The 26,254-nt window shown below is 42.3% G+C and overlaps 1 protein-coding gene across 2 annotated transcripts in view; it reads right to left on the bottom strand.

The window, feature by feature from the left end:
* The window catches only part of MAP3K3 (mitogen-activated protein kinase kinase kinase 3), a 29,751-nt gene extending 5,414 nt beyond the window's left edge, over positions 1-24,337 (bottom strand). The window contains exons 1-12 of one of the 2 annotated variants that reach the window (XM_009948500.2): positions 24,221-24,337; positions 20,703-20,743; positions 16,561-16,660; positions 15,161-15,274; positions 11,648-11,768; positions 7,708-7,841; positions 6,943-7,016; positions 5,292-5,359; positions 4,967-5,059; positions 4,001-4,192; positions 2,207-2,355; positions 269-400 (exon numbers count right to left, since the gene is read on the bottom strand). In XM_009948500.2, coding sequence (XP_009946802.1) covers positions 269-400; positions 2,207-2,355; positions 4,001-4,192; positions 4,967-5,059; positions 5,292-5,359; positions 6,943-7,016; positions 7,708-7,841; positions 11,648-11,768; positions 15,161-15,274; positions 16,561-16,660; positions 20,703-20,743; positions 24,221-24,316 — 1,314 coding nt within the window. In that variant the 5' untranslated portion in view covers positions 24,317-24,337. The remainder of the gene's footprint in view (positions 1-268; positions 401-2,206; positions 2,356-4,000; positions 4,193-4,966; positions 5,060-5,291; positions 5,360-6,942; positions 7,017-7,707; positions 7,842-11,647; positions 11,769-15,160; positions 15,275-16,560; positions 16,661-20,702; positions 20,744-24,220) is intronic. The other variant, XM_086477842.1, reaches the window with a different exon arrangement.
* Between the last annotated feature and the right edge of the window lie 1,917 nt (positions 24,338-26,254).

The raw sequence follows: 26,254 nt of genomic DNA, 5'->3' as shown, positions 1-26,254 counted from the left end.
AAATTTAAACTGAAGAAAAGAACTGGCTCCAGTGACTAGCGGAGAAAATTTTTTCTCTTCAGCGTCTTGTACTTGAAATAAAACAAGAAGCGATTTGGGCATAAATAAAAAGAAAGCGGTGGCGTTATAACCCCGTGTGAGAAAGGGGAGCGCCTAGCAGGGCATAAGGTGGATTACATAGGGTGATCACAGCAACTAATGAACCAACCAACAAAACCACCCATCTCACTTCAAGATCTGTGACTGTGCTGCTGCTATCAGCTCTTACCCCTGGCATGTACTCCATGAAGATGGTCAAGGTCTTCTCTGCTCGATCCCGTAAGCAGCCATAATACTGAACGATTCGTTCATGCTGGAGATTCTTCAGCAGCTGAATTTCACACTCCAGGGCACTCACTTCCTATGGATGTTGAAGGAGAAAATAAGGTTCCAGCCCCAGGAAATATTCCATCCTAATAAATCTGTCCATGTCACTGGCAGGATGAGACCACTACTACACTGAAGAAGTCTTGGCATTGGTTCACCTACTTCTTGGAAAAGGCAAACATTACCAATACTTCACGTTAATCCTCTGTGTATAATAAGCAGGTAAGCATTGGTGCAGAAGCTTTGGTAGTCAGAACACAGGCAGTCTCATATATGGATTTAATACCAGGAAAATTTTGTTTCTTGTCTTGATTTTTGTCAGCTGCATGGCTTTAGCCAAGTTGGCTGAAAGCATTCTTCACACCCAACACAGGTATAACCTCCTTCTCTCCACTAAGCTGAGGGCAGTGTTAAATTCAATTATGAAGAAGTTCTGAATATACAGCTACAGAATCACCAGGAATCTTTCTGTAGGAACCTCAACCCATTAGATAGCAAGACTACAGATGCTAAAGAAGTTCCTAACTTCTTTTGTCACCCAGTCCTGTTCAGATTCACACTGATTTTACTTGAATCAACCTTAGAAACAGCTTCCTCTGTTATTTACTTCAAAGAATCTGCAGCTATGCACATGAAACTGATTCTCTGCTTTATTCCTGCCACAGACAACAGGGTATCATAGTGCAAAGGCAAAAGCACTATCCAACAACCTCAGACTGAATCAGAGACATTTGTTGCCCAGGAAAAGTATCAGGTTCTTGCTGAATTCAGGGAATGAACAGGCCGAACATCAAAGGTACAAGAGCATGAGGATTTATGGAAAAAGGAATGATGGTTTCCCCAAAATTAGTCCCACTTAACTCTCTCCATGCCTGCCCCTGGAAAGGGCCAGGTTCACTTCTCTCACTTTGCGAGAGGATGCAGCTCTTCAAGAGCAAGGACCTGGCTGCTGCAGAGATGCACGGAACCAGAGGAAGTTGCTTTATCGGGCCAACTGATAGTTTAAGGTTTGGAGTTTTCAGTGCCTTCAAAATACATTCCAGCCTGTTCTTCCTTGGCTCAGAATTATGGTCTGATTTACAACAGAGATATGGTATAACTTAGAACTTACCAAGTTAGGACTTGTCTTGGCACCAACATCCCATACAAAATCAGAATAATTAAATCTTTGTGGATCAGTTATTCCAGCTCAAAGTGAATTTGTCCAATATCAGGAACTGGTACGTTGTTAAAACACTAGCAAAGAACCTAACAGCTATTCCAGCTGCACCCACTCTGCAGGGAGTCGTGGGCTAACCCATAATTTCAAGGTGCCCCTTCCCTTCTCCACTATTTCCAATGTGTTGTCACATCACTGTTCTTGATTAATTCACACACCACAGTTTGTTTTGAGGACAGGAAGAATTCAGAAGCAGAAACTGGTAATTAAACCACTTGATACAGGACCTACCATGTAAGCCCAGAAAGTGAGTTTTGCAAGTGCACGCAGCTTTTTTGTTTAAAAAAGAAAAAAGTTCTACTCTTTCTGGGTTTAGTTTCATTCACATCCATGTCTAACCAGGAACACAGGGCAGTCTAGTATTCCTCAAGTAACTTGGCAACGAACCAAAAAGCTGAGAAGGGAGAGCCAAAAATGAAGGCAGAAAATGGATTTTAGTTTCAGGCTGAAGTTAATAATATGGAAAAGTAATTTTTAAATTATTCTTATTCCTCTCCACATGACTTGAAACCCTAGTACAAACTAAATAAGATACTAGCTTTCGAGGACAGACAGATACAGGCACTTTACAGGATCTTGAAGTCTGCATAATGGATTTTTAGAAGCTGCAGTAAGAATTACCTTGCTTGTTTCAGGACTCTCTGGGTCAAACTGGACCTGCTTAGCCGCAAGCTCTCTGCCCGTGTCCACATCATAGCACAAATACACGCGACCAAAGGCACCCTGGCCCAGCAGTTTTCCTCGTCGCCAGTTTATTGGAGCGCTTGGAGCTAAAAAAAGAACAGTAACAATTTCTCTTTTCGTTATACTGTTTAAAGACAATGGTGATCTTTTCAGAGATCAATCCCCATCATACTGGGATTCAAACAGGTATTTTGCAGTTGAAGACACAGACATGAGGCACTCTCCCAGTACATGGGAGTTAGCGGCAGAGCTCTGAACAGAATCCAACCATTCAGACTCTCGGGACCTGCTGACCAGTGTCCCATTAAAATGAAACCGTGAAACATTTTACAAAGATATGCTACAGACAAGTTATTCAATGAGGCTGATGAAATTTCATTCCACTAGCAGAGTGGATTCTACAACATCACGACCTTAAGAGATGGGGCAGCAATTAAGCACCATCTTCCAACCCTTGATCTGTAGTTACTACCTGCATCAGATGAAGAAGAGCTGGATCAGCCTTGAATTTAAATCAATCCCATCCAGCTGGGAACGACTGTTAAAACTTCTGGGATAACTTGAAGGACATTAATTTTATTGGTTAGTTTGGGGTTCCTTCTCCTGTGGGAAGGATTTCACTGCAAGGCTATCTGTACAGCAGAAAAATTAAAAGCCATAATTGCCTACTAGAAACTGGTAAGGTAGGGGCCATAAAGTGAGCACAGCGTAGGGATCTTCTTTACCTGCTGAACAATCAGACTCTCATAAAAATACACAAGAACCAGCTAAAGCAGCCACTTCCAATACCCCAGCAGGAGGTTACGTCAGCAGGGAATTATGAGCTCTCATTGTTCTACTGCACTGGCCAGCACACTGCAGAAGCAGCAGTCTCCTGACCCAGAGATTAACACCTGAGCCCAGTTTTCCAGACTGCACTTAATACCAAAGCATATTACTCAAAGATCAGTGCTTTAGCTCTAATTTTGAAAACGATGCTACCAGACTCAGGCACTGTAATGCATCTAATTGTGCTGCATCTAACAAGAAACTCTAAAAACAAAGACAGGAACCAGCCATCTGGACACACAGAAGAGCTGAGAGATCGGCTTTGCCACGTCTAATTTAATCAGATTTACTGCCAGTCGGTGTTTTAGTGTGTTGCTTACTCTAGTGCATTAATGTCTTCATTTTGATCCTTAAATTACTGCATGGGATATCTGAAGTTCATCAGTAACGATTTATGTTCCATTAATTTTTTTGATAACATAAAGTTCCCCAAAAATCAATGCAGGAATGCTATTAATACAGAAGTAAATCTTTCTACTAGGAACAAGTGAAATAAATACAGCCCTTAACTAGTAAAATAACTGTAATCCACAAGCCTGACTACAAACATTAATGTATCGAGAAAGTAGACAAGTGTGTCTGACTGCTTTAAGAACCCTGCAGATCATCTAGATCCAATCAGCTTGCAGGTTTTTTTCCTTCTTAGCTGAATTTCCAATGCTTTCTAAAGGAAAGGCCAGCTCCCAGTGCAAGACTAGATATTCTTAGAAGAAAAAGAGGACCCGTCTTATAGGTGAGACAGACTGGTCTCAAAACACAGCCGTGTAATTACGTGGGTTTGAATGGCTTGTTAAAAAAATCAAGCTATGGTAATACACAGGGTCTGGAGTTCACCTCTAAAAGCCCTTCTTGCCCGTAACCCCAGGAGGCCTTTCCCCAGTTACCATCAGGGTGACTGCTTACATTTAGTGGGAATGTTCCTCTCCTGCACACCAAGGGCGTTCTCGCTGTCGGCACTCCGCAGGCGACCCCGGGGGTCCAGGTACTGCAACGCCAGGCCCAGGTTTTCTCCGTTGGTGCTTAAGGAACGACTTGAAGGGACCAAGGTGAAAAGATTCCCTTGGTGCCGCCGTATCCGGGGAAACGTCCTCCGGCCTGGAGAAAAAAGTAAAAATTGTAAATAACATGCTTACAAGTGGAAGGCAATGACTGGAGGTTGAATAACAAAGAGAAAGGAGAGAAAAGACATGTTCTGGCCTGTTCCCATGGAGTAGAATCTACTGCCAAACAGACAAGATGCAAAAATATAACAGTTCAGGGCTGATGCTGCTTGAGTTCAGTACAGCTTTGGATCACTCCTGAAGCAGAAGGGCGAGAACAATTTGTAACGCCCTCGGTGCAGTTGTGCAAGATCTAAACTTGCCTCCCAAAGCAAAAATCTGGTTCACAGGCTACCCCTCAAGCTCCGGCGCTTGTTAACAACTACACAGACGGAATGACTTTCTAGATAACGTGCCTGGACTTGCAAATAAAAACCATACCAAGGATTATGACAACTTGTACCTCTTATGAAATTTGCATAAAGCCTTCTGACGAGCAGAGGTCAGCAAAGCAAGTCTGCATTGCGAATTCACAATGCATAATGAATCCCTGAGGTAGGAACCAAGGCTAATAATAACTCTGTCCACCTCTCAACCCTAGCAGTCACTGATCAGCCTAGATATCCCCAGGAAGGAGAAAGTAAACAAAGAATAACAAACAGCCATCGTGGATTGCCATGAAAATGTAGCATCACGCACAGCAGCGTTCACTCCAGCACTAACTGCAAGGACCAGAGCTCTTCACCTAGGAGTTACACTCGCCCCTGGAAGGGGCCACGGCCTCACCTTCTTTTTCAAGCCTGGAACTGAAGGTCTGAAAACGACTCACCATCGCTGTAGTCTTTGTGCTGCATGGAGACGTTGTAGCGCCTAGGGTATGTCCCACCTTTCCCTGCTTTGTCGTAGATCTGATTCTCGCGGTCTGGAAGGAGATGCAAAGACGCAAGTGAGGCTCCTTCAAAAAGTATACCTTCTAATGACAGAATTTTCCTGTAACAGCAGGTTCTTTAGGAAGAGGTAATTAATAACTTCATAGCTTTTCAGACAACATATCCCCAGTTCTTCTATTATACAAACCCAGCAGGCACGGAGGGTAGCCAGCAAACAGCAGAAAACGTCTGATCAAATAATCGTTACACTGGACGCTGACGTACCTGAGAACTCCTGTCTATTATCAGGAAAGCTTTGTGCCCTTGACATCCGTGACTTCCGAAAAGAAGGACTATTAAAGAAAGAAGGCAAGAGTAAGATTTGCTGTCTGCTAGAGTGGAACCTACAGGGACTTTAAATACAAGCTAATATATTTGTGCATTGGTAACGATGACTCAAATCTGTATCCCTGCAATAATGTCATGCTACATCTGCAAAGCTAAAGCTACCAGGCTAGGCCCCAGCTAACCAGACTATATCCCAATGTGGGCAGTCACCCTTTCTGTTCAGTTTGTGCCACTTATTCAGTGGTTCTCCAGCTTGTGGTGTAAGTCCCGGTGCTTCCTTCAGACATGTTAGTGGAAGGCTAAAACCAAGGCCAAGAGGAAGAGCAGAACAGGGTTCCGCTTGCAGCACACTGCTCACAGGCAGTAAGGAATGGGGACTACTGCCCTCAGCGAGTTACCATGAGGGGTAAGAGTTCCCCTCATGAAAACTTCTGTGCACTTTCCTCTCTACCAGCAGCAGATGAGCCTAAACACAAACATTGCTTACAACCCTTGCATTTCTCCCCAGTAAGGAGCACTCCTCAAGCAAGCCCAAGTATGGCCCCTTGTTTGGCAGAAAGTCTTTAACATCTCTCAAGGGATTACACAAACTCAATCTGTGCCAAAGCCCTGTTATTCACACTTTTTTTTTGTTAACCAGTGTAAATGGAGTAAGTCTGATACAGCTGTCAGGCTCCCAAACGAGATTCCTTTCCTACTACACAAAGAACAACAGCTGCCCCAGATGATGCCCACTCCTATACCGAATAACCAGGAAGGCTTCTTTTTCCCCCCTCCTCCACTTAAGGCATGGAAAGGGGACAGAAGGACAGGCAACACATTAGCAACGGCCCCCCTCCAATAAACGAACGCGTGCATCCACATAGGTTAACTGTAAGTGCTTCCTTGTGACTCCATACACTGGAGGAAGTGAATGGCTACAAAACCAAACCGAAGTGTACAAAAGCATACACTACCTACAGGAATCAGCTTGGAGGAATCTCAAAAACACACTAAAGCCCAACATTACAGGTGTCGGGAAACCACAGTGGCTATTCAAGTTAATTGGACCTACGGTGCCCACCAACACCTCAAGCAACAGCAACAGGAAAGAAAGGGAAGAAAAAAATCTAGAGCATCAGACTAGGACAAACTCTTCATCAAAGGAAGAGCCCCCCCTATTTACCTTTGGAATTAATATTGTATCTTGCAGGACATAGGAATCTAGTGCAATGATATATTTCTGTAACCTTAGAATAGATTTGGTTTCTTTTAAACGAACAAGTAGAGCCTTGTCTAAAGAGATTTAAATACCCTGCAGCCAGATGTTCTCGGAGTCTAGGCTCCACACAGACGGCACGCTTGAGAACTTTGTATTTATAACACAGAGCTACTGAAGCACCAGTTTGTTGGTGTACGGTTCTGTCAGAAAATAAAACAACCTTAAAACATAGTTAATTCTCCTTAAGAAAAACATTGGGATATAGGTAGGAAATAAGTTCCTATTTCTCTCCAAGAAAATTTATGAAATGGAAACCAGACTTTTGCCTAAGTTCAACTGGTATTTCAATCTGAGCACGTAAATTCCTACCAGCTTGTACATTTGTACCTGTCTGCTGACCTGTCCAAGGACTGACAGCTTCCTGACACCGAGTTTTCAGCACTGCTTAAAGGGTCCAGCATCTGCAACACAGAAGTCATCACATGGCAACATCAGTTCAGTCTAATGCCTAAAAGAGGCTGTGCAAAAGAATCAGAGTCCACTACTGCTTGCCCGGAGGACACGCAGGTAAAGAGGGGAGTCTAAAGCTATTTAGAACGTAAGTTTTTCCTTTATCTCCCACAGAAATTGTTAAGAACGTATCAAATCTGAGACATTGCTTTAGGTGTTGAAGGACTTTGCTGTGAAAAATTAAAGTTTAAGTCAGCCTTGTGCTGCGTTTTGATTGCAACTGACTTCAGGAACAGTCTCTGCTGGCGCCGCTGCATTGCTGTCTCTACCTGCAAGTGGCCCTTTGGCCTTACTTCCCACTTTTCTGAATGCAGAGCGCAGTTTCAAATGCAAGAGGGTCACACAAACCTGGCAATGGGAAATCTGCGCATGCACGCGTAACATGCACCAAAACCACTCCTTCAGAGGTGGAGAGACAATGCCCAATATGCACGGCAGCTGCTTCTGGCAGTCCAGCAAAGGCTTTAAACTTACACATGTACAAACAAGTTTGAAGCACAGTTTGAATGAACAAAACAGTACTAGCAGGTGCTAATGCAACTACAGCTAGTGAATATTCTGGAGTGAAAAAGAGGGCCTAGAGAGCAGCAAAGAGTTCTTAACAGCTGGACTTACATTTTTCACCCTAACGCTCATACTTACACACTGTTCATTGGTTTCTGGGATGAATTCGCCTTCACTATTGATGCTGGTGTAGGAACCCTGCCGAGCAATGCGTTGTTGCCTCTCCGGAACGTACCCAGGAGGTGGTGAACTTCGGCCTGTGTTCTGGGAACCTGGGCCAAAAAGAAGGACACTTTTGATATTTCGGTTTACTGAAATGAGATGGCATGTGCAGGTACACAAAAATCCAAATATTCACCTCTGATGCCTCTATGATCACAGCAACTCTGGAGTGAACCTTAAAGCCTGGACAGAAATGGAACCAGGAGGTGCCATGTCAAAGAGCAAATCATTAGATGAGCACCCATATTGTCATTTTAGATAGTATAAGATTATTGGTGAAGCTCCTGACAGAGCGGTCACCTCTTTCTAACCTCTTCTGCCCAACCTTCTGAGCGTAATTTCAGTATCTCAGGGAAAGCAGAGGACTCCAGGAATCCCTGGCTTTTGGGAGTGAACTTCACTTCACTACTAATCCCCACTAAAAAAAACCACTTGTCAGGGCAACCAATCTGTCTTGAGTTTGCCTCGACTAGTATTATTCACTTAAGGGACAGCACTATTCCTGCTAGTCATCATCAGCTGAACTAATTATACTTGACTCTGAGCCATTTCAATACTGCACGTTGTATGAGAGCACTGTTACCTTTGCAAATAACCCCAAATTTTCTGTTTTACTGCATGAAACTGTATGACTAGTTTGGGCGAAAAAACATGGAGGCCAATTCTGCAATTTCTATTAATTAGATGAGAGAGCTAGATGGACAGAGAGTAGGTTTAGGGGCCAAAGGATGAGAAAAACATTTTACTCATCTGTTAACGGCATCACCTAAAGAGTTTCTGTTGTGCTACCTACTGAGAGAAACTTCACCCTTCGGATTTATTATTTTCCTTGCCGATCTGAAAGATGACGATACTTTAGAAACAGGAAGATACAAAATCCTTTTTTGCAGTGACCTATCCACCTGCTCCCACCAAGTCACACTGCGAGCTCCAAGAAACGCCGTGGTCCAGCCAATCTACTCAAGGTCACCCATGAAGTCAGAGGCAGCCTTTTAAGATCAGCTCTCAAGCTGTGCTCTTTACGATGCTGTCTTTAATTAACTGTGTGTACTCAGGTGCTATGGAAGATGGGTAAAGATCAGCAAACAGTCTCCCAAGGAAAATATTTGCTACAGAAGTTATTGTAGTAAAGAGTGAAGAGAAACACTGGCAGAAGCTAACTGAAAGCCAGCGCACACACCTTTCAGAGGGCTGCAGAAGGAAAAAAAATACCCAACGTTGGCGTGGCTTAGTGTGGGTGGGGGGCTGAACGACCTGCAAACAAAAAAATAAACCCATTGCTTAGAGCTACCACCTGATTTTCCAAGTAGCTCTGCGGGGCTCACGTGACATTACGAGCCAACTGGCGTGGAGATAAACAAGAGAGCGTGCTTTGGGGCTGCACTGAGTCACGGGAGCACACTTTCACTCTTTCCGACACAATGCCATGGCTGGCCGGAGGGAGCCCAAGTCCTGCTGGCATCGGCCCAGCCGCTATTGTGGAAAGGCCACCATCACTGGGCAGGAAAAGGAAGTCAGCACTAAATCAATGTATATCAAAGGAAGTGAGTGGAAAAAACACAAGTGCTGCCAGAATGCTTAGCAACTTTTTTTTTTTTTTTTTTAAATAGAAGTTATCTTTACTTCCAAACCTCGGAATTGGTGACAGCAGGCTTGAGGCTCACCCACTTCAGAAGCCAGGAACTAGACAGCTAGATCTCCTGCATGCAAACAGCTTTTGTTGAACGCTGCTTTCGACTTTCATTGCATGACGCGGTACGAACGGGAAAGTCTCTCTGCCTGAAACGCTAGGAAACGGGTACGTTCCTTTTCCAAAGATAGGAAAAGAGAAGGAAGACAAAATTGATTCAAGACTGAACTATTGCCAAATTACCATCACACCTCTGACAGACCTGGAACCCTTCTGGACCTCTTAATAATGTAACAGTCCGGTACTTTGACATGTTCAGACAATAACCGCAATGCTTTCTTGACTGATGAATGTCAGGCTAATCGGAAAGCATCCATAAGTCGGGATAAGAGGAAAGAGTCTGTCCAACTGGGATACAGAAGAGGCCCCTTATTACTATACAGTTTACCCACGACAGACACTTGGTACAGTCTGTTAGCTTTGGCATCATTATTTGGATACCTTAGAATGCCAATAAAGGAGAAAGATTTTTTTAATTTTTTAAAAAATATAATATTTTTGTCATTGAATTTGTCTGTGAAAAAAGAAACGTGGTGTTCAGCTGTGCATGGATACTGCTGCCACCTTCATAGGTCCAAGGAATGTTGCTCTTTTTATGCGTATTAACTTCAAACTAGAAAGGACGGAAAAACTCTTTTTGTCCCAGTTTCAGTCACGTACTTCACAAGCTTTCAGCACGTCTTTGTTTGTTTGCTACTTCATAAAAGCACACTGTACAAAAGGGGATCAGCAGGCTCTAGACAGGATACAAGCAGGTTTGCTGGACAAGTCTAGTACTGAGAACCACTGGTCTAGTTCTCAAGTCCTTCTCCGCTGAGTTTACTCTCCCAATCACCTTCGGTCAGAACAGCGCGGATCTGACTCTGGCTTAGACTCCCCAGTATGGAGACCGTCTGCTCTAGTTTAATGAGATTTATTACTTGACGCTAAGGTTGCATTGCAAATACTGATCTAAAATCCTGTAATGGTTATGCTTCAAGTTTACACAGTTAATGAAACCAAAACACTCCTCTTCCACAGAGGGAGCTGGTTTAGAACTTGGAAACAAAACAACTCTTGACATTCACAGCTCCTGGTACTGCCCTCGTGATTTGCAGCACTTGTCATCTGAAGCATTAGGTCTGAGAAGCCCTAAAATAGCTGTTGGAACAAACACAGCCATCCTCTGCTTCTCTTTCCAGCAAAATTTAGCTTTTCTCACTTCTAAAACAAAGGTCATTTATACAGAACAGCATCTTAGGCTCTAGCCCTCATACCGCAGATCCCTATTATGGCTCACCTTCTTCCTGCTCTTTTCACTGCTCACCGAGTTTCACACCAAGGAGACACATTCTAAACCACAGACTTTTTTTTCTGGACCTGTAAGCCTTTGACGTAGTTTCAGATGTTTCAGTTTTTCATATAAAAAGTTAATAGCTTTGAGGATCCTTCAATCACAGATTTGAACAGTACTGCATAGTTATAGAGGTGGTTGTAACACACAAATTGGGGTGACAGACACATCTGCCAGAGATAGAAGTCATAAAAATTACAGGACCTTACACGGAACTTTTCACTAAACATGAATTCACGAAGCTAAGAGAAACACAAAGGAAATGAGACAAAGATAGATATTACTCTGACTTTTCTCATTATCTTTTGTGCAGCTGTGCCAGTCGCCTATGATAGTAGCGTTGTGCTGTACTCATCTGGTAATTACAAGAGTGAAAGGTTAGGAGACTCAGCGTGGAGGGCACTGGTTGGATATGCAGAGGCAATTCCTGTGCTACTAGTAAAATGCTTGATTACAGGAGTGAGGACAGATTCCAAAGCTCAACATTAAGGAAAAAAAAAAAAAAAAAAAAAAATCAAATCTAGGTCTCATGAACTGAAATTGCCAATCTAAATAAAAAGCTTAATGGACTCACATAAGCTTTCCAAATTTCTAACCTCAATGAATCTGGCTTTAGGACATCCCCTTTAGCAGCTACTCAGCTGTTCAACAGCTTAGTAAGGAACTTTGAAACATTCTATTGTAAACATACTAAGAGCTTTTGAAAATGAACTGCCTTGTCCTAGAATGACCTTTCAATTTCTCATGGCTTTCATAAACTATACCATAAACACCAGTGCCCAAAAGATACATTTCACAAAACAAAGACAAACAGAAGTGGCAAAAATACTCACTGACAGACAGATGCCTACTTCTGGGTTCTGGCTGCTGATAGGGTGTGCTCACATCCCCCACAGATTGGGAAGTTTTAATCCTGACTTGTTTGGGCAGTCCAGAATGGGGTGAAGAACTGGTCTGTTGGGTAAAATAAAAGAAGTAAAATAAAATGAGACTGAGGAGCTCCAGCAGTCTGGCCACAGTTTCAAAAATATCATTATGTTTAGTAGCAAGAAGGTAGCTGAGTTCTAGAGCCTGAAATTTTATTAACTTCACAGAACACAAACAATAAAGGCAGCAAAAGAGCAAGCTTTTATGGCACAAACCAGGAGTCGAACAACTAGAGCATGCTACTTTCCAGCCTCAAACTGAATGCAGGATTTACAAGTCTCAATGTTTGTCTTCAACTAGCAGCTACCTATGAAACCAGGAAGATGGGGCTCATATCACTCACTGAGACCAGAACACGGAATAACCTACAATTTCCATCAGCCACCTTGGCCAGCAGAGATAAGTTATGAATCTTGCACTCTTTCAGAAGCAGAGAGCAACCTGACTCCCCACAGTCTTTAAAAAGTAAACTGACAATTCAAACCATCTAGGTGAAAATAAATTCCAGAGAGTTTAAGAGCACAAAGAGTTTGTAGGCACCAAGATGAATGCTGCCTGTGATGCTTTTATTAATCCTTCCCTGCACTTACACAGACGTAATCTAATTAAAGATCACTTTTCCAGTGTCCTCATCTCATTCAAAGCAGGAAGAGGAATGAAAGGAGACATGTCAAAGGATTTCTCTCCAATTTGCTGAGAAAGATAGAAGGGGAAACTCCAGCACGGTTTGTAGGAAGAAGAACTGCAGGACGGTTTTGCAATTTAGGGCAGTTGGATGCTGCCCAGAACTGTTGCCCTCCTTGTGCAGCAGTTATGCACAGCTCTGCCACGAGAAACTGCAAGGCCACTTCAGACTGCAGAGGGTGCTCACCTGGAAACAGTTCGACTGCAGCTTCGGGCAGCTAACGCCTCTGTGCTCTCTCCATGGACGAGACAGGGAACATGGGCTCTTACAGAGGACTGAACAGGACACCAACTATGTGAGGATGGTGCACTAAGGTCTGAACATACGAAATACTGTGAATTGCCAACCTCCAAGCAAATGTGATCCTACGCACATCACAGCAGGCGCTCAGCACCAGTGGACACTTTCAGTTTTAATCTCCTTGTCCCAAAGTACCCAGCTTTACAAGAGGATACAATAATCCCTTCCTCTTGTGTGTTAGAGAATTCAAGTAATATTAACTTATTTTATTGAGATGAACAGAACCAAAGATACCCCAAGGAACTTCATTCGGACTTCTGAAAATTGTCTGAGTAGGACCAGCAAACAAGGGGTGAGGCCACACAATCAGAAAAGTAAAGTATAGAAGAGTTGCTCAGTTAATAAGCACTTACCCTTGCACAGAGTAAGGAGGGAGCCTGATTTAAATTACATAGACTTTACCATGAACAGAGTCATGGGAGCTGAATCTATGAGGACAGTCTGGCTTTAGTACTCTAGGTGTTCAACTTAACCAGTTCTTCCCATTAGTTCCTAAACAGAAAGGATGGACTGACAACACAAGTGAGTCGCTTGATAAAAGCAAGCACAAATGAGCCACAGAAAGAGGCACAAGAAAATTAATATAAACGCTATTCACAAACACAGGCTCTCAGTACTAGTCACAGAGCTACTGCTGTAAAGTTAATTTGTTTTATATACATATTTGTGCCAAAGTCACAGCATTACCTTTCCATCCCCAGAAAAAGAAAAGAGCACAACCAAAACAAAATCTGCATCCTGTACTTCAGGAAAAATAACGCTTCCCGCTCCCTCAGTGGGATGAGATCATGCAGCCAAGAAACCTCCTTCAGACTTGTGGGCTTTTGCTTTATCACATGTAGGGCTCTCCTGTCAGGCAACTCAGAGCTGAAGAGGAAGTCGGAGGAGAGGGGGGAAACAGTGGCACTTACTGAAGACTTCGCTGTTTGTTTCTGCTTTGATCAAAAGAGGAAAAAACAGCTAATAAAAGGACAACACTACAGTATTGGCTACTGGCTGGTGGAGGGATGAGATTTAATAAGTGTTTATTGCAGGTGGCTTACGTAAAGTTTAGATAGCATCATTTAACATCTGGTGTGCAGTCTGAAGACACTGAAACTAGCAGAGGGCTGTAAAAGAGGATTGTTCTACTGTGTTACACCAAAAGTTGAGGCCACCTTTTACAGACTGTTTCCTGACAACACAGAACAAAGTCTGACTACGCTAGGTCAGACCAAAGGCCTTCTTGCCAAGTATTGTCTTTAGAACTGCCAGTAACAAATGCTTAGGGAAAGGGCACAGGACAAGGAACAGCATCATCCCCTCCTACACCTTTCCAGCTTTTGGCATCCAGTCATTTGGGAAAGGGCTCCTAAAGGTCTTTGTATGTCTATAAAAATGGGTTATCAAATCCAAAAAAAGTGAGAAGTACATTTAAGTTCTCCTGACTGTTCCAAGAATTACAGGAGTGATTGTTTCAAGAGTTTGAGCTCGCAGCCTGCAGAACTTGAATAGGGATGAACATTCAAGATCAACAAGCTATTACCAACAGAGCTTTCAAGACAGAGCAGCTTTTCGTGTCACACTCTTGAAGAGAATTTGGTAATTCGCAAATAAAATATCTAAGCTATCGAGGCCTTTGGCTTGAGAAGCTGTATGACCTCAACTCCGGGGGGTGGGAAAAAAAAAAAAAAAAAAAAAAAAAAAGACATTGGTTGAGTGAACAAAGTTCTCCAGTCACAGATCAGGAATAAGGGAAACTTTTGACTCTCTTTGCCCTCTTCAGCTTACAGTTCAATTCACTGTCCAAAACGGGCAGCTTTGGGAGCTTGACTTAAAGACTTACTTCTCATGTTATGATCTTTTCTGCTGAAAAGTGCAAACTACATTGACACTGATGCCAGTCACCTGTAGTATAGGAAAGTGAACGAACAATCAAATTCATCTTAGGTGCAAATACACCATTATTAGCTAAGAGCAACTTAGTTTCTATAGAGTAAGGCTGGATTCAATGCATTAGGCTACAGAACTGAAAAATCATTGGGAGCTGTCCTTGTGCTTCTCAGCCAGGAAAAAAGTGCCAATAGCTCGTCTTCAAGGACAACCTGTGCTTTCTTAAAGGCAAGATAATTATATAAAAAAAATTCTCTGCAAACCAAACTCATTGTTTTCTGAATACAGTCATTGGGTACTTGATATAAAACGGCCTTCATATGGCAGCTTAAAAAGCTGCAGTGTTTTAGTCCCTGAACAGCTGCTGAAGACAGGAAAAAAAATAAAGAAAAAAAAGACATACCTACAGCTAAGCCAAAGCAAAGAGGATAAACATAGCATTTGTGTCTGTGAAGAGTGATTTCACTAATCCCTGTTACTCTCAGATAAGGCTACCATCATGTTTCAGAGACTTAAGGGTAAAAACCTTCATTTTGTTGCAGTCACAGAAGTTGTTACCTACATGGTTTCTGTCCTGAGACAGCAATAATATTCTAAGGCTTTTCACATTAGAGCTTCGGTCTAAGAGATCTACTGCTTTATCCAGGTCATCTTGGTTTTTCAGAGGAATAGATAGCTGCAAAATAAAGAACAGGAAAAAAATAATTAGAAAAGACAGAAAAAAATAAGTCTACTTCCATATTTAATTTAAATAAATATTAGAAAAAGAGAAAAAAAAAATCAGAATATAAGATAGGATTCTGATTGCTCAGTTACTCCACAAATCTCATTACAATACTGTCTTACTGTCCTTTTTAACAATGTTTTCCTCCTACGCCACCAGAGATGCAAATTTCTCTAAGGCACCATCCACAAAAACGTTAATTGCTACCTGAATTTGTTGTTTGCAAAGAACAAGTCAGAGACAGGCCCCTGACTCCCTGATGAGAACACTGTCTCAGAATACTTATGAATCCAGACATAACGATCAAGTGAAAATTTGGTTTCAGACAGAGACTTAGAAGACTTTGAAAGAGGGAATCAGAGAAGAATTTAAAACCTGCTAGTAAGACCCCATGAAATTATGCTCAGACACCATCTATTCCAACAGCCCAGTCGCATCTTGAAACGTGAACGTTACCAACTCTGAAGAACCCCTTTCATTTTCGTCCGACTCCTACTGGTGCGTGGGCTTTTGCATCTCTCTCATTCGGGATACAGCCCAGAAGGGTGGGAGGGCAACACCGCAACAAAAAAAACCCCAAGGCGAAGCCAGGGAGTCCAGAGTGCGAAAGCCAACAAATCACTTTCAGATTATTAACGCGCATTACTCAGTTCCTCAGAGACAAATGCTACTCCCCACATCACTTTCTTTTACCAATGGCAGCCCACAGCCCCCTGCAGCATCTTGTACCAGAGAGCCTCCCCTGTTCTCTGACTCCCCTTGTTCACCTAACAGCTGGGCAACAGGCAGCAAGCGCTGCAGCCAGCGGGAGGGAAACAGGCTGGACAGCCACTGCTGGTCAGCAGCCCAACAACACGAACAACACTGACTCTGCCATCCGACAGCTGGAGAAATTCTCCAGGACTACCTGCAGTCCTCAGACTGTAGATATTGGCCTGCAACAGTTGCCTTCAACAGTCGAAATACTTCAAATACCTTTTTGTAATTCCCCAAGAGAGCCTCTCAAACAATACCAGTACAAGGAAGCAAGATGCTGATGTTCGTACAACACACACATCAGCATGATGTTTTGTCAGCATCAGCATGTTTTCCTCTGGAGCAGAATGATTCAACTATGGTTTGTATTAGAGGGAAGAACTGAAAATTAAATTTGAGGGTACAGTATTTGGCATGGGAAAAGGAGGTGCCATCCAGAGAGAGTTTCACATGTTCTGAGCAGTGATAACAACGCTCTGTACCTCATTGTTCATGTAGTGGAGGTCCAGTGGCTGGCCAAAGGCTGTTTTCACTTTCTGTTGCACGTCTTCATAGCGCACGGGACGGACAAATGGGATAATTCTGGAATGAAAGAGAATCACTGACTGAATTCAGAGATACACTTGATAATGCAAACAAATGAGATGGTTGAACTACTAAAAACACATTTGAATGTTTTCCTTTCATCCTCAAGCAGGTAGTGAACCTTTCCAATTTGAACTGGTATTAATTATTTCAGCAAGGAATTCTTGATCTCTGGCCCATTTCCAAATGGTTTGTCAAAATGCAACATTCAACTGAAGATTTCAAATAGAACGCCTTTGTCCCTGGATAGGAAAGTATCCTTTACCAAATAAATGTCTTTCACATAACAGGATACAAGTCTCCTATGCACTTTGGCTTAAAGAATACTGCCTCAGGCACAAAACACAAACACATTCAGTGAGAGTTGAATTAAAAACTGCAGAAGGCCCAAAGAACAAAAAAGTATTTGGTTTAAGTACTCCAGTATCTGAACTCAAAACTCACTCCCTAAAAAATTCCAAAATGTGTTTCCACAGCACAAGCACTCCCACAGCAAAGTTAGTCCTGAACTCCTAAGGGAAACCATCCGCAGGAGGACACAAAGGAATCTGAAATCAATCCTCTTTCCCAAAGGTGGTCTGGCTCCACGTTAGCCCTCTGCATGCTCAAGTCAAACATCTCCAAACATCTGAATCACAGCCTCACTGCACTGTCTCTGCAGTTTTCCTACAGATCCTGTGCAATGCAGCAGGGGCTTTTTCTGAAGAGTTGAAGTCAAATCTAACTAACTGTGCAACCGTTCCTCACTCATGGCTTGTTTTATTTAAAAAAAAAAAAAATCTGGGGTGTTTTTTTTTTAATTACAGAGGCCAAATAGATCAAAACTTAAATACTCCTTCAGCTGTAATAGCAGTGGCATAGCTGACTTGCAATAATTCAGAATATTCATGTAAGACAGATCAGTCTCATACTCTCACGCTTCCTCCCTCACGAGTATTTTCCCTATGTAATGCATCTCTGGGCACCTTCACTGACTGACTGACACACAAAACGTGCACAGATGTACATTATTCTGATCACCTTCCCTCAGCCCAGACCTTGTGACACACTAAACCCCCAGTTCGAGCACTCAGCCGTTTCCTTGCCGGCTGAATGGCAGGAGTTTTAGACTCACATACACAAACTGCCTCAAGAAATCCAAAATGGCAACAGGCACCGCCGTCCCAGGGGAGCCCCGCAGAATCCTGAGGCACATGCATGCTTTTCAGAAAACGACAGTATACGTTTCTTTGTTTTTATTACTGTTTTGCCTACTTGTAACAGAAATTCTAATGTTTTAGGCAAAGTAGTAACATGAAGTTCCAGCAAAGCATCTAAAACTGTTTATTTTGCTGGAACATTCTTCTGTAGGAAGTTGCCAAGTACTCAGAAAGTCGCTACCTTGACAGCCACGGAAAAGGACGATTTTCACCCTCTTCAGAAGAATTGGCAAGTAAAAGATCCCGGGTCAAGAACTGGAGGATTCAAACGTGAACTGCAGTTTGCAACCCACTATTCTAGCAAACCAAGGATGCCTACTGCTCAGAAACCTACTTTTCATCTCTCTGCTGCACCAGGCCCAGATGGTTGGCTGTTCCTGCCTTCGGGCTCCTACAACCAGACTTCTCGCCATCTGCTTCCACGGGCCACGAGACCACGCCGCTTCTCCACTACCAGCAAGTTAAACAAACAGCTCTGGGACACAGCTGACAGCCACCATCCTTCTGCAAGCTATCAGACCACTTCGATAGCTGCTCACCCCGCTGCTGCAACCTGGAACAACTCTGCTTTGGCATAGCTGAAATACTGCCACAAAAAGCTCCATTATTAGCACCACTTAACAATTTTGCCATCAGGCAGAAACAGGAAAACCTGAATGGACCACAGAAACTCAAGACTTATCTTTCTGACAGGGACAACTCTCTGAGCTCAGCGAAACCCTGAATCACCTCTGGGGAAGCTTGCATGAGTTCGTGCTGAGCCCACGCTTTGGACAGAAGGCTTAGTTTCCAACACGTCCATCCAGCCTGCTTTGCCAGCACTCAGTATCCTTTCATGATACGCAGCTTTTTGTTTTAAATAGCTCTAGTATTAGTTGGCTTCCTCAGCCCCTTCCCAGGAAGGGTTCATCTTGCTACCAGACCTACAACATTCAACTATGTAGAAATAATTGTCCTTGTTAAAAAGCAGCCCACAATAACATTTTCTACATATTACTAAGAAACCCATCCATGAAATTACAGTACTCTGGCACTGTACAAATGTAATTTAGCTCTCAGTTGAGCTGAAGTCCCTTATAAAGGCTTCCATTCTACACTCGATGCATTAAAAAGCAGAGCTGTTCTCAGGTGCCACAAATTCTATTAGTTTAAAAACTGTGCACTCTTCTAACCTAAAATCATGGACTGCAGGGTTTAAGGAGCCCATTCCTGCCTAACCACCTTAAATATTTGTGGTTAGATCTGGCAGCTCCTCTGAAACCAAGCACACACACTTACATTCTCGGTGCAAGCTCGCTGTCTGTAACTGCATACCACTTTGGGAATGGGGAATTCAGGCGAGTGTAACTGCATAATTAGACTAACACACAATCCACCTTTTCATTTTAATGTTACTTCAGAAAAAAACCCTTTCTTCTCCCCTGAGCTCTGTGCCATCTTAAATGCACTCAGGCAGAGGACCTGCAAGATGATAGGACTGTGGTGACAAGATTTTGCTTCTGAGTTACCTTGTCCTAATGTGGTATCAGAAGATGTTGTGACATGTCACACAGTGGCTCTGTTGTAGTCCACACAACGCCTTTGACACAGTAAAGGGCAAAGAAGATGTGGCTGACGAAGGTGCTGGTAGATCCCAGCTATGATTACTTTAAAAATTTCTCCTTGAGTACCAAAAGTCAGGGTGTTTCTTTGTGACAGTATTCACTATGTAGGACTTTGGTGAATGAAACCATTCCATTTTTGATTAAGACTTCACAAATTATTTTCTACTGCCTGCTTTACCAACAAAGAATGACGCTGCTTTTATTTTTAACAAAAATCCCTAAATTTGACAAAGGAGAATACTTGAGGAGGAGCTTCAGCAGCTCAGCCAGTAACCTTTGCCAGTAACAGGCTGTTAGGATCATTATGTACAACTTGCACGGCTGTACTATCAACATTAAATTTGCATTTTATCCTGAAATCGTGAACTACTTCATGTTGAAAGTGCTGTCTGGGATGGGAGAAACTAAAGGATTCCCATAGGATGTGTGTGAAGAGCGGCCTATAAATTCATGCTTAAAATCCAACTAATTTCTTCAAAATAAAGGAAACCGAAACCTAGCGTGAAGATCCTTTTTTCCCCTCAGAGCAAAAGCAGCCTCAAAGAGGCTGTAAACAAGCTTGGAGCCTTCGTGTATGTTCACAGAGCCGCTGAACAGCCACAACAGCCTCCAGAGTTCCTCTAAATTAGATGGCAAATACAGGGCTTTTTGAGATCTACTTTGAAACGTCTAGGCAATTTCATCCATTGCAAACAATACTGTAAACACTGAAAATGTTAATTTAGTTAATTCTGGTTTTTTGTAAAAGGAAGTCTCTCAGAACCAAGTATCAGAGGAAATAACAAGGGAGCTTTTACACCAACGAAAAAATCTTCACATGCTGTATCTGTTGCTCAGTCACAGCAGGACAGTGATAGTGATAGGTCATCAGGAAGTGAGAAACTAGAAAAGAATGACACTAATTTGATCAGTTTCATTTGGTTTTAGTTAAATTAAACAAAAAGGGAACATATCTGAAATAAGACTATCAGGCTGAATTAATTTCAAGCTGGACAGCTTTTTTAATATTACTGCAATTCACTTGCATATAGATATTATGGAAATAAATCAAAGGAAAGTGTTGTAGGACACGCTGATTTTTAAAAATAACCAAGTGGTGCATGACCTGTTTGCTGTTGCCTGTGTGTTTTTCATTCAGGAAAAAGGAAAGCGAAGCCAACAACATATTTAACCTAAAGTACTGGTGACTAAATTATTCCACTAAGCAAAGAATCAAAGTACTGAAGACAGCCTTACCGTCTTTCCCCATTATGTTCAAACTTTATCCTTACATCGTTCTGCAGAAGAAAGAACAAAAGGTTAGTTCACCATGCCACGGGCATACCCAACAGCACACAAATGGATCACACATGATTTTAAGGCCCAAACACAAAGCAGGTCAATTTGTGATTGCAGCTGGCATCGACTCAAAAGGCTAACCAGAACACGAGCCCAGTAACTTTCTCCACAGAAGCTGAAGCAGACTGTGGACAACAAGCAGCTGACCTGTGAACACAGCACCACGAGGAACGGAGAAATTGCTGAAGGAGAAAGAGAAGGAAAGGGGTAAAAACTGAGTTGGAATTTTTATTAACTGTCACTTAAACAGAGGCCACTGAAATATACTTTCAGGAAAATTAATCCATCTTTAACACTGCATGGCAAAAATCTGAAATTGAGTCCAACTGCATATTCACCTGAACTGAAGCTAATTTTCTTTACACTTTCTCAAAGCAAGCATGTTTGCTTCCACGGCAAAAAAAAAAAAGAGAGAGATACAGGCAACATGCTACATTCTTTATTCTTAAGACCCAGACTAAACCTCTGCTTTTGCAAAAATGCATCCCCTGAAACTCCAAACTACGAAGTTACAAACAAGTTAACTATGTGTCGCCTTTTAAAGTGCCAAGGGGTCATCACCCGTATCTGGCAGATGGTTAAAAGCACCGACCGCGCAACCTGCGCATTTCGCTGTAAACTCAGAAGATGCTATGTGGCACGGAAGAGTCAACATGCTGAACCTTCAACTCTGGAGATCAAAGTTCAAATCCCAATTTAGGTCACAAAGATAAAAATAAAAGGGAAAAAATCTGCTCTGATAAGACTCCATAATTTCTGCTGCACAATTTATGTGATTGGAATAGATTAAGCCATCTGTGAAAGCCTTAGACAATAGGCAATCATACATCTAGGAACTTCAAAAAAAATGTGGCCAGGAAATGCTCTTTAGCTAGAGGAAGTATCTGGCAGGCCCAGTGGTCAAGAATGCAGTTCAAAGGGACCCACGCAATCACTGCGAGTACACAGAATTCCTGCAGCAATACTGTAGGTACAGAACTGCTCCTGACAAATGAGCTTCCCAATCAACGCAACAATCGTCTGCAGGTGGGGAATTTACACATAACTTTCCCAAAGACATCGTCTCAGATGTGGGAAGAGAGCGAGCTTGCTCTCGAATGACACCAAAATCCATTTTACTTGAACAGTAAAGGAAAAATGCAACAAACAGCATAGGAATAATAAACTGGAAAAGATGTCCACCAGCCAACTACTGATGAAACAGTTGTTTCTTAGACACAACGGATGGAAATGCGATTCCTTTATACCAGGATTTTCAGGGAAGGAAGGCTCTGGATTTTTTTTTTTTAATGGTATACTATTCTAAGTAGCCCAGCCTAAGGGAAGTAAGAAAGACTGTTTGGATGAACTTAATTTTTCAGATCAGATTTGCAACCTCAAGATGTGGTTTAGGTCATGAAAAAGCTAAGTGACAAAGCTCTCATTAGTTAAAATCAGACAAGACAAAGATCTCCAGGGCTCTACGGAAACCTTCCTTAAACTTGCTGGTCCCTAAGCAAACTACACTACCTTTCTCAACTTCACCACACGCTTTCAAACCTGTAATTTGTAACCTCCTGGTGACTTTTCCAAAAGGATCAAACACTGGCCATTTGTGGCTATTTTCCAAAGATCTAAGAAAAGGTATACAAAGTGATCTTACTGTTTAAACTTCAGAGAGAACCTAGAGGAGTTAAGCATCTGCTGCTTCTAGTTTCCTTCGAAAGCAGTGAACCCACTGCCTGTATAAACTGCTTTTTAAAGAAACTCACATAAACTGTCTTAAGAGATGAGTAAGAAACCAAATCCAAGTGCAGTACCTTAGCGTTCCAGTTCTGTGATATCATAAATAATGATTACAGATTTTGATTTAAGACATCTCTGAATTTACGTTTCAAAGTGATTTGGAAAGGATTTTGTACTACTCCATCTACAGATTTGTCCAGCACATTCGACGAAATCCCAGATCCCAGCTGAACAAGTAGATTATGAGCAGACAAACCATAAGGAGGAGACAGACATGAACTTTAAAGCCTGCTCCAAAAAGCTTAAGCCTGTAATATGGATGTAACTGGAAAGAGTTATTTTACTGATAGAGGCAACTTCTGTTAACTGCAGTCTAACTGCAAGTAACTCAAACGAATTTTTTAACATAGTAATGGACAAAGAATTCTTGACTGAAATTGTTGCTTTTGCATAGAGGTATTTCATTCAAATGATGTGCAGCACACACTGACAGAGCGATATTATTCTGCCCTTCCTTTCTAGCAGAAAGCCAAGGCAATAGTTTTCTCTATGAAAAGTCTCTGGCAATATAAAGCGAACCTAGAGATGTTTTAAAGTATTGATCCTGGCACTTACTACCTTCGGAAAAGTATTTCTTTCAGAAAACAGACTTCACATCCCCAGACATGACTCAGGGTTAGTTTCATCCCCCTCTTCACACGACGTGTGACTGGATAACTCCAGACAATCCCCTCCCGTTAAGGACGCTGCCTCTGTTCGGACACCTGTAAACAGCTGTTTCCTTTTTCACTGAAGCAAAGTTATTACAGTTTCACTAAAGCCAGTCCTTTCAGACAATCCCCCTCACTGTTCTTGGATCAACCTCAGTCTGACTACCTTTTATCAGGATCTTCATTCTGTTTTCACGTGCAGCCTGGTGATAAGACCAGTTCATTCTCCGACAGATTGCTTTGTGCAGCTTTAAACTCCAGTGGCTTTCTTTTGCATCAGAAATGGAAATACTTGTTTCCTTTTCATCATTGTGCTTCTCAGCTCCCTGTTTCCTTTTGAATTTAAGTTTTATTTCCACTACAATGAAAAGTGCATCATACTGCTACATCATGACAGAGTCAGCAAGGAAAAGCTTTCCTGGCCTCCCACACCTGCTTAAATGAATTCTATAAAGGTCACTGCACACAACTTTAAAACATGCTCCTAATTTATAACTGCTAATATTGAAAAGGAAGTCAGTTTTCTTACCGGAATTTTTTTTTCTTCCACTGCAGAGGCACACTGGTTTGTTATTGCAGGGCTGCCCAAGAGGGGGGGACTGCTGGCATTGTGTTTTTTCTTTAAAAATAATAAAGTCATTTAAAAAAACAGCAACACGATCGTGAAACCAGAAAAACCACTTAGTAAACATCTTAGCTGATCTACACAGACCAAATGCCATCAAAAACAAGCACGGGGGGGGAAGGCAGAATACTGAGAGGTTGCAAATTATCAGAACTGCAGCCTCCCTAGTCCATAAACGTAGTAAATAAAAAAGCTGCCATGTTGGCAACCCAGCCTGAGCCAGACCAGGGAGCAGCAAATCCACCTGCGGTGCCGCAGCAGTCGGCAGCACAGGGCAGACCAGACCCACTGTCAACCTGCTCTGCCCCTTCTGCCTCCGGGTAAGGATTTCAAGTAGTCACTAAATGGCCTATTACCTGCTTGTTGGAGTGAGCGGTGTCTTTATTCTTCATGGTATCATACCCAGTCAGTCTGTGACGTCGGCTCATCTGGAGTGCTACCAGGTCCTTCATGATGGATTTCAAGGCCTCTTGTTCGTCTGTGATGCACAAGAATTTTAGTAGTTAAGTCGCCGGGGTGAGCATCAACCATAACACCTCTGCACTTGTTTTCTGCTGGCTCATAGAAAGACAATCGTTTTTAAGATCTTTGCAAATATAATGTAATTTCTTTTAGTCATAAAAAGCCCAAACTCAACCTACTATCATGAAGTACTAAACAGATGGATAAATTTTAAGCCACTCATCCAATGTTACAGAAGGATCTGGCCACAGGAAGGTTCAGAATAAAATCCCCAGCCCCTGGTTCTGTTCATATCGCTTCACTACAAACAGTACAGATTTGCTAGATCATCATAGGTCATTTAGGAAGGGCAAACTGGTGTGCCTCTGCCAAGGAAAACCCAGTAAGGATCTGTTCTTTCCAATTTCATATCCTGTTAACTCAGAATTCTTGCTTGCAAACCACGGCCAGTAGAAAGAAAAATGAAAATCTGGACAAAGAGTCATCTTACAATATCTCTGAATTCAAATCCAATTGCACTGATTTCCCCAACACATTCCTCTCTTCCCCCACAACAAGCTAACGGAACAAAGTTCAAACCATTTCATGAGACTTTGAGATCCACTACTGAGCAGATTTGAATCGCACAGCGTTCAGAACACTGTTTGCTGGCAGAGTGTAACGCAGCAGGTTCAATTCAAGGCTTCTTACAAATGGAGGAAAACAAAAAACACACATTGAAATATTTCTTACACGCACTACTGTACTGAAAATTACTTTCTGACGCTAAGATTCCTGACGTAACCAATCTAAAGTGTTCTTCCATTGCTTGCTGGTTTTGAGGAGAGAAGTGATATTTAGCAAAACTTTCTATGAAGCCTAGAGAAAAACAGACAAAAAAGGAGAGAAATCCATAGCAGCCGGGCTGTGATGGACGCTAGCATAAAGTAAGAAAGTGTCCAAAAGCTACTGAAAATAATCTTTCGCTTTTGCAAGCATACAAACCTAATGCCTCGATACTGCAAAAGGTAGAAGAAGTTGGCACGTGAAGTTTGGTTCAAAAGGGGGCTGGGCCAGCCGCTGCGCTCCCAGGCGCTGCGTCACCAACCCAACAAAGAGGCACCAGATGCCACCGCTCAGAGGACCTTCTGTTGGCACGCTCATGCCTACCGGGTTGCTGGGCTGTTGTCTCACATACCAAGACTCAAGAGTTTCTCGGGATAAAGCTGTTGCTTCTTTGGCAAATATTATGTCCAGTTAAATCGTTCCTGATATGAGGCCTAATTTAGGCATGAAATTTGAACCAGAGATTAGATCACTCTGAACATGCCCAGAATTTTCTAAAAACGCCTGGCTGGACTTGAGCACCAGTCTGGACGTAGGTTTGTTTGGGGTTTTTTTTGTTCATTTGTGGGGTTTGTTGTTTTTTGTTTTGTTGACAACTGGATCTTTTGGAAGCAACGTGAACCAGTAAATGCCCAGACAAAGCCATCACATCCCTACTTGTATGACAGTGTCAGGTGCGCAGTGCTTGACACGCTGGAGTCCTCCTGTTCTCCCAAAGTCCTTAAGCTCACCAGTTCGACGTGCTTAAATTGAAAAGAGCATTTCTGAGGCTGATCTGTAAATAACCAAACCTTGATTTTAAAAATCCAGCATAGCTACATATTTGTTTCTGACTCATGACACTGCTTTGGATGGGTAACAGCTCACATTTGAAGTGTTGTCCTGGGAACAGTTGCTGTACATTAAATGACGGACTGTCTCGCATCTGTATTTCTCTGTAAAGGGGACTCATTGGGACCGTTTGGTTCTTCAATTTCATGTTATGCATTTGTTCATGAATGTTTCTCAATTAAGATTATTTTTTATGCAGATGACCAGGTTCATAATTAATCAATGTCTGAATAACAAACTAGCTTTTTGCAATACTTAAAGATGACAGACAT

The sequence above is a fragment of the Leptosomus discolor genome, chromosome 25 (assembly GCF_034619465.1).
Source record: "Leptosomus discolor isolate bLepDis1 chromosome 25, bLepDis1.hap2, whole genome shotgun sequence".
NCBI lineage: Eukaryota > Metazoa > Chordata > Aves > Leptosomiformes > Leptosomidae > Leptosomus > Leptosomus discolor.
This window is presented reverse-complemented; position numbering and strand designations above follow the sequence as displayed.